Source organism: Vitis vinifera, chromosome 5 (assembly GCF_030704535.1).
Source record: "Vitis vinifera cultivar Pinot Noir 40024 chromosome 5, ASM3070453v1".
Classification (NCBI taxonomy): domain Eukaryota; kingdom Viridiplantae; phylum Streptophyta; class Magnoliopsida; order Vitales; family Vitaceae; genus Vitis; species Vitis vinifera.
Window position 1 is genome coordinate 12,186,844 of NC_081809.1, and position 9,183 is coordinate 12,196,026.

General features: G+C 34.9%; 1 protein-coding gene across 2 annotated transcripts; it reads left to right on the forward strand.

The window, feature by feature from the left end:
- The first annotated feature begins 223 nt into the window (after window positions 1–223).
- LOC100247651 (3-ketoacyl-CoA thiolase 2, peroxisomal) lies at window positions 224–8,600 on the forward strand. Of its 2 annotated transcripts, XM_002285617.4 has the most exons (14): window positions 224–492; window positions 2,747–2,823; window positions 2,942–3,026; window positions 3,139–3,265; window positions 3,347–3,445; window positions 3,530–3,597; window positions 3,704–3,811; window positions 3,892–3,969; window positions 4,115–4,247; window positions 4,332–4,428; window positions 5,796–5,919; window positions 6,015–6,123; window positions 8,124–8,207; window positions 8,298–8,600. In XM_002285617.4, the coding sequence occupies exons 1-14, from the start codon at window positions 406–408 to the stop codon at window positions 8,405–8,407; spliced, it is 1,386 nt and encodes a 461-aa protein (XP_002285653.1). In that variant the 5' UTR covers window positions 224–405; the 3' UTR covers window positions 8,408–8,600. The 2 variants fall into 2 exon arrangements, with proteins under 2 accessions (XP_002285653.1, XP_059592947.1); XM_059736964.1 differs by having other exon boundaries at window positions 8,124–8,600.
- Window positions 8,601–9,183: the final 583 nt, after the last annotated feature.

Here is a 9,183-nt window from a genome sequence, read left to right on the forward strand (position 1 = left end):
ATATAATCATTTCCATCTACTTGATAAATGATACTTAAATATTAATATATTTTAATATTTAGTAAATAATGGGAAAATAATTTAGAGTTGTAGAAGGAGGAGGATCAATCAGACGCGCGGAGGTGAGGATGGAGAAGGGGGCGGCCACGCGTTAAGGATGAGGATGATGGTGTGTCACATCATCATCGTCGCCTTCTACAACAGGAAAATCATGCACAGTTCTGGAGGTTAAATCTTATCTCTCTTATTTGTCGTTATTTTTCCATTTATTAGACTATAATTTGTAATTGGCTTTTTTTTTTTCTTTTTAAATTCAGTTTTCCGTCTATATATACACATCACTGTGCGCCCTTCCCTTCTCTTCCCAGTTTTAGAGAGAGAGGAAATAGTGTTTTAGAGAGAGAAATGGAGAAAGCCATCAACAGACAGAGAGTTCTGCTTCAGCATCTCTCCCCTTCCTCTTCTGCAGCCGAGGATGAATCTTCTCTATCCGTGAGTCCAATTCTATGCGAATTTTCTGATTTTCTGATTCTTTATTTTTCCATTTGATCTTCTTGTAGAAATTCTGTGTGATCTAGGAGTTTTGTGGTGGTCTGACAAGTTGTGTTGTAGCTGGGATTTGGTGAATTTGGATGTTGGTTGACTTTTTTTTTTTCCTTCGATTTTCAATGTGTTCGCATGCGATCATTCTGATTTGGGATCTCTTGCGTACCAGATTTTGCTAAATCCTTTCAGCTTTGATTTTGTTTACCTGTTTAATGTTCTTTCACTGGAGGGTTTTCTTCTGTATTGGGGCTGGATCTTCTACTTGTGAATCTGAAAGATAAAATATTTCTCTTTCTTATCAGTTTCAATTGTTTGAATTTCGTATAACGATTGAAATTTGGTCAGTTAAATATCGCCTAATTGAATAGTAATGAAGAATGATATATTGGGTGGGTATCATTTGAAAAACTGGACATATATAAGAGAGCCTGATCTACAAAATCTTCTGATATTTTAATTGTTTTCCTAGAATGAATTTGGGATTTTATAATAAGCTCCAAATTTGAATGCATGCGAAAGCAGTATGCAAAATACAAAATCAATGATGAACGTAAATGTATATTAGTGGCCCAAAACCATTTCTGTAGACTTGCTGATCCTCGGTTACTTTCTTCTATATGCCCTTGGCATGATTATCCAATCCCTTCTTCTGGTGCAACTTTGGTTGGCTTGTCTTTTCCATCCAAAAAAAAAAATGATGTTCCCGAAAGCACCTGTGGGCTGTGGGGATGATTTGAGATGATACATTAACACAATTCTTGTATGATAAACATGGTTATCAGTTTACAGTTCATCCTTGCCTCACAGAATAAGACACCTCTATTTCTACAAGCTTTGAACTTCTATGAGATCCATTTTGTGCTAGTGTTGATCAGCTGCTTATGCTAAACTTCTCATCTCTTAATGATCTGTATTTAGGCACTATATTATCTTGTTTGATGGTTGACTGCCTGTAAAGAATTGACATGATGCTAAACAATGATGCTTATATACTAACATTGCATACTTATACAGCGCATTTTATCTGTGCATATGTTTCCAATATTGTTGTTCATTTATAGTCAAATCATGGTTTAATTGTTAAAAATTTGTGGGCCACTTCAAAATATATTTTGTTTTGACATTTTCCAAAGTTTTATTGAAAATTTCCATGTTATATTATTATGTCAATACTTCCAAATTGATTCTCATGATATACCATGATTTTAAACTTATGTTGTGATGGTTGGCAATGAATGCTCTTTTCCATGGTAGGCATAAATAGTGATATTTTCTTAGTTAACAGGAGGCTTTAGTTTCTTCTAGTTTCAAATTATGAAAATCAAAGATTCTAAACTTTAAGATCATGTTTAGTTAGCTTGATACAAATAAGATAAAAAAATAAGATAACATATCATTTCTCATGTTTGGTTGATCATAGGATAAGGCAAATTAACTCATCACTTATCACAACTCATTAATAGTCAAATATAGGATAGGATAGGATAGGTGATGAGAATCATGAGATAATTTATTCAACCTCTTTTTTATATATCCTCTATATGGGATATAATAATCTTAAATTGAGATATGAGATCTACATGTCCATGGATTGTAAATTTCTTCATTTTCTTTATTTTTTTAAATTGCTTTAATTAGTCATGTTGCAAAACACAAAATTTTGCTTAAAAGAAATTAAATTTTTAGTTTAGAAAAAGAAAAAGAAAAAGAATGAAAAAAAAGAGTGTAAAATACAACCTTAAATGATACTATATTATATACTTAACAACATTTAAATATTTTAATGATGATGGTGGTGGTGGTGGTGGCGGCGGCGGTGGTGGTGGAACATTGGAATGAAATATATTTTTACTTCAAAAAAAAAAAAAATACCACATATTGAAATGCAATATGTTTTTCATTCATTTCTTTATTCCTTTTACAAACTAAAAGTAATTGTAGGACATTATTTCCATGGGATATAATATCTTAGAATATTATTTCCATCGGATATAATATTCAAGGATATCATATCTCATTGAAATTGATATTTTAAAATATGTATATCCCATCCTATCCTATCTATCCAACTAAATGTACCATAATTCTTTTATTTTCCTATCTAAGAAATAAAAGGGAGCATTGTTGATTTTGTTTCGAATAATTCTTAAACAAAAATGTTCATCCTTTCTTATGAATTGAGTTTCATCTTTGCAATCAGGCATCGGTTTGTGTGGCTGGGGATAGTGCTGCATACCAGAGGACATCAGTTTTTGGAGATGATGTTGTGATAGTGGCGTGAGTTGCTCCTTTTGCAAAAGAACTATTTATGGTTCTGTAATCTGTTGAACTATTTAATGTTTTAGATCAATCGAGTTTTTTTGTCCTTAGTTATTTTATGCCTTTTGTTTTTCAGGGCATATCGAACTGCCTTATGCAAGTCAAAACGAGGAGGCTTCAAGGATACTTATCCTGATGATCTGCTGGCACCTGTTTTGAGGGTTTGTTATATTCATTAATTGCTCTTTTTTTTTTCCTGGTTAATTTTATTCCCTTGAGATGTAATTGTTAAGTTTTTAAGTATGTTATTCTTATTATTACTGCCTGATGCAGGCACTGCTAGAGAAAACCAATCTGAACCCAAATGAAGTTGGGGACATTGTTGTTGGTACAGTATTGGCGCCAGGCTCCCAAAGAGCAAGTGAATGCAGGATGGCTGCATTCTATGCTGGTTTCCCTGGTATATTTCCTTGAACTATCCTTTATATTTTTGGTTTTGTACCCATTTCATTGTTCACAAATATTATATCTGTGATTTCAGAAACTGTGCCTGTCAGAACTGTGAACAGGCAATGTTCATCTGGTCTTCAGGCAGTTGCTGATGTAGCTGCTGCAATTAAAGCTGGGTTTTATGACATTGGTAAGAATGTACATATTTTACCGAGGAGTCCCATACTTCTATATGTGAACAAAATACATTAAAGTTTAATATCTTCCTGTTTAGGCATTGGGGCAGGGTTGGAATCCATGACAGCAAATCCAATGGCTTGGGAAGGGTCAATCAACCCTAAGGTATGCTTCCCCCTTATCTCTTGTTACTTTTTCTAAGTGTAGGATTCTTTTCAGGAACATTTCGTTGACCTAAGAGTGCCAACAACTCTTTCTTTAATTCTGCCAGGTAAAGGAATTTGTGCAAGCCCAAGATTGTCTTCTCCCCATGGGTATTACTTCAGAAAATGTTGCACATCGTTTTGGTGTAACAAGGCAGGAGCAGGACCAGGCTGCAGTGAGTTGAATGAATTATCAGTGGAGTTTTTGCCTTTTGGTTCAATGTTGTTATTCTTCTGATTACATTTATGTTGTCAGGTTGAGTCTCATAAGCGGGCTGCTGCTGCAACTGCTACTGGGAAATTTAAGGATGAAATAATCCCAGTATCCACCAAGGTACAATTATTTTAGTGCAGGACTGGCAGTATGACATCTTCTTTTCTTCCTTTTTTTTTTTTTTTTTTTTTTTTTTTTTAAGTTTTATGTATATGATTGGTCTTGAATCTCTGATTGGGCACTGATAAACATTTCATTTAAAAAGATTGTTGACCCTAAAACTGGAGATGAGAAACTTGTCACAATCTCTGTGGATGATGGAATAAGACCTAACGCAACAATGTCAGATCTTGCAAAGCTGAAGCCTGTATTTAAGAAAAATGGGACAACCACAGCAGGTATTAGACGGCCATATATAATTTCTTTCTTTCAAAATGATTGTTTGTTCCATTCCATTTTACTATTTGGTGCTTTTGGTGTAGGGAATTCTAGCCAAGTGAGTGATGGTGCTGGAGCTGTTCTCCTCATGAAGAGAAGTGTTGCAATGCGTAAAGGGTTACCTATTCTTGGTGTATTCAGGTATATAAATCCTTAGATGTATATGTACATATTTATGAATTTAGGTAAATGCCTCTGGTGTCTTTAGCTTATATGGATATGGTTTATACTCTTGGTATAAAAAGGGGGGCTTGACAATAAATATTACTCTAGAACATTACCAATTGAAAATAGAAAATTGTATGTATAGGTCTTTAGTTTATATAAATATGGTATCAAATCTTGGTACTGGAAGGGTTATCACATTAAATATTGTTATGAAGCATTGGTAACCTACAAATAAAAAATCCTTAGATCAATGAAATAGGCTACAAAGATAAATGTGTTTGAGATGGTTTATTTCTAGGAACAGACATTATGTTATTAGTTTTACTCCAATAAAACAGTAACACTCTGCACAAGCATATCATCTGGAAAAAAAATCCAATGTAAACATATATTTTCAAATACATTAATTCAGTTTGTGCAAGTTGACAAAATACGACATTAAAAACATAGATTGTCTGGCATTGAGTCCTGGATGGCTCATCCCATGTTTAACTGAGGAAGTGCTAGCTAGAAACAGGAATCATCAAATCCCAAAACATTCCCATCTCAGCACCCCTGAACCACCCTCCACTTCTCTCTTGGACAATCTGGTCTGGAAAGACTTTCTTTTTTGCTCTTTTCATCAGCATGGTCCCATAGGGTGGAAATTCAGAGCTTCACTTTTCTTTTTCCCTCATGGGTTTTGATGTCTTATCCCTCCTTTGTGTTTCCTCTCCTTGTCATGATACCCATGTAAAATGCTCCTTTACACTTGTGAAGCCCACATCTTACATGGGACCGTCCTTATTATCTTGATAAATTTAATATTATTCAAACAAAGGAGAAAGTGAAGTTCTTGGGTGCCCACAACTTAAACAATATACAAAAATGTCATACAAAATCCTAGATACCATCACATCTTAAGATGGTGTTCTTCTAAAATTCTTTTCACCTTGAAGAGCATGGTTATGCTAGTTTTTTAAAAGAACCAATTTAATTTATGGCACTGTAAGTTCAGATCTTTCAAACTCCCATTTTGATGAGCCAAATTGTGCAAGGTGAAGCTAGCTTCCAAAGAAGAACCCTTCAACTAGCTTAATCTTCAAACCACCTACCCTGGAAAGATTGGTGAATTAGGAGAAAATTCAAGAGTGAGAAATAAACTTTGCATCCCTTGGGCTCCAATGTAACCAAATAAAAAAGAGTGTTTAAGTGGCTTTGCATTTCCTCTGCACATGCGACAACAAAGAAATTTTTTATTGTGACCTCAAAATTATCATCTTCATGGATGATTTCCTGTATCATAACTAGTGAGATTATTACTCAAATTTAAAAGAAATTACATGGTGTTACTCATGTAGGACCTTTGCTGCTGTTGGTGTGGATCCTGCCGTCATGGGTATTGGTCCAGCTGTTGCAATTCCAGCTGCAGTCAAATCTGCTGGCCTCGAACTTGATGATATTGATCTTTTTGAAATAAATGAGGTGACAATTAATGACAATTTCTGATTTTCTTTGAACCTTGTAAAGTTGTCTTGATTTATGAAATATAATCTTTGATTTCATTGCTTCTTTTGCAGGCTTTTGCATCCCAATTTGTATATTGCCGTAAAAAGCTGGATCTTGATCCAGAGAAGATCAATGTCAATGGAGGTGCAATGGCCATTGGACATCCTTTGGGTGCAACAGGTATCTACAACACAGATTCCAACTTATACTTTGATAATGCTTATCTGCATTCTTGTCTATTTCAATCCTTTTTATTTGGAAATGATATTCACATATGCCCAACTATCAAAACACATGCCTGGATTGCTGTTTTAGTAATGTGTTTAATATAAAGCATCTTAAAGTATGATATGATTTGTAAGGATGATCTGTTTCTGACTCAGCATGGATCAGGTTGGAATTATTTGATAATGCTTTACATTATTTATAGGTTGTTCTTGGGCTAAAATCCAACATAAATGATGAAAGCTTTGAAATTTTGAATTTTCATGTCATTGAACAATTAGGAGCTATAATCCAATAGAGTAAATGGTTTCTTCAGAAAATTCTGAGACATCCACCTTGAAATAGTTAATTTACTTTTCTTTATTCCTCTTATTTCATTTTTAAGGACCCTTTCTAAATTTTTTGTGTGGATGGTACTTGGAAACACAAAAATGCCAGTGGTTGCATAAATGGATCCCACTTGCTTATTGTGTGGTATTGGCCTAAAACAAGCACAATTAGGGTTCTAGAAGAGAGAATGAGTTGGGTTTTGTGGTCTTGGGGTTTGGTTGATAGGACAACTGTGATAGGGTAGTAGCTTTGTGAGAAAAAAATGGAGGGAAGTGAGTTCTGAATCATGGTGGCCTCATATTCTGGGTTAAGGCTTTGTCATCTTTTGGCATCTACTGTGGATATACCTACTACTCAGCAGAGATCTTGCACAATATCTTCTATTTGATAATGCAGTTTTACTTGATAAAACTAGAGTTAATGGGGGGAAGGTGAGGGTGGGCTTTATTCAAAGTTGGGGCTGAGTGAATGCTTTAGATTCTTGAGATTTATATTCTTGATATTGGTGGAGACTGTTTAGTAATGACTTCCTCCTTTTGCTAGTAAGTTTCCCTGCATCCCTCCCCATTAGAGGAACCCCTGAATAAATTTGGATGGATTTATCTGGAACCTAGTTAAAATTGAGAGTGGGTACACATGAAAATATTTCATTGTCAATTTCCTTTTTGCGACTTTATGTATGCCTCTTCATTGTTGGGCATATATGTAAATGCATGTTTTTGTGTTTGTTGAGCATATATATGGATGGAGATGTGTTTTTTTTTTACTTAAAGTTATTTGCTAGATTAAGATATTTCACATGGTGACTGACCTTTTATGCAGAGTTATAACAGGGGATCATACAAGAACAGGAAAAAAAAAAATAGCAGCATCACATACCACATTGTTCTTAACATTTTTAAAAATATTGGTGCACTAGCTTTATAATTATCCATGCTGGTGGGGAATGCCAGACTGCATGTCATTTCAATAAGTGTTGTGCATATTAAACATCAATAAGGGGAATGCCAGACTGCATGTCATTTCAAGAAGTGTTGTGCATATTAAACATCAATAAGGGGAATTTATAACACATAACAGAGCACAGGATCTGTTATGATTCTCTGACCATTTCATAGGAAACCACCCGTCATCAAAAACCAACATACATCCTTTATTGGAATTTTGAGTAAATGGTGTCATTTGCAAAGACATGGCTATTCAACACCCAGATAGTTACTTTGCAATGTTGACCATTCATTGTATAAAAACCTGAAGTAACAACAGTCTGTTGCTGCGATTCAATAAGATGGGGTTTGTGTATATGGGAAACCTCCGTTTTATTCTATGCATGCAAGCAAGATATGGTTGGTTCAGGAAGTGTTTGCACCCTCTTTCTTATTAAGGATGGAGTGCCTTGCATCCTTCCTTTCAAAGAATCTTACTTCAGTTCCTGAGAATTTGAGATTTTACCTAATCTCTCTTCTGCTAACATGTATCTTTGCACTGAGTGGGAAAGGTTTTGTCCACTTCCCAATTTATATATAGGTTCAACATGGGTTGGCAAGACATGAATGTTACATGGAGCCTATTATCATTCATATGATTGTATGCTATCTCTTGAAATTACTTGTGTGTGTCTACAGGTGCCCGCTGTGTTGGTACTCTATTGCATGAGATGAAGCGCCGTGGCAAAGACTGTCGCTTTGGAGTGGTGTCGATGTGCATAGGTACTCTCTCTCTCTCTCTCTCTCTCCCTGATGTATTGGGTACTCACGCTTGGCTGACAATCAACAATGTTGGTAACATAAAAACTGCAGGTACAGGAATGGGAGCGGCGGCTGTTTTTGAAAGAGGTGACTGTGTTGATGAGCTTCGCAATGCTCGGACGGCTGAAAACAATAATCTCTTATCTAAAGATGCTCAATAGAACCCTCATATCATGTCTTGCAATGGCTGTCAATAATGTCACTGCTGGGATTGAGAATCCTAATAAAAGCATTGTAATAAAGATGGCATTACTTTTGATATAGATACTTGACCAGAGTCCTACCGTGTGGCTGTCTGTATCTTTACCTTAAATTATATTTTTTTTGTTTGAAGTAATCGGAGCAATCAAACCACCCCCCCGGTTGTATGGTTGTATGCTTTTAACTGATAGGAGATATATAGCATATCGGCAAGTATCATCATTTGCCTTCATTCCCAATTGCACATGCCTTCCAAACCAACAACCCCAATTTGTAGGTTTTGTTATGAAGAGTGCATTTTCCTATTAAAAGTATGACAGGTGATGGTCATGCTTTTCAAACATTAATTTTAAATTTAATCTATTAGAAGAAAATCTAGGTTTATGTTGGGCAGATGAATTTGTTACATCCACGTTAAATTTGTAGCATTTAGGTAAATTTGTTATTGTCTTGCAAAATTTCTTGTGGATTTGTTTTTCTTCTATGTTAAATTAGTTTTCTGGTTTTCAAAAATGGGTATGAGCTTGAGAATGAAAGTCTCAACTCTTCTTTTTTCTAGTTTTAATTTGCTTTGATTTTTTTTTTAAATAGGTCCTTTTACTTTTTATTTTTGATTATTTACTTGTGATGCATTGCAGATTGGACATTAAAGTTTCTCATTTTGGTTAGAAAATTGTTGAGAATTGGATGCTCGATTTTCTAGTGTTGGTTGAACTGTCAATTTTGAAGTCTGAGA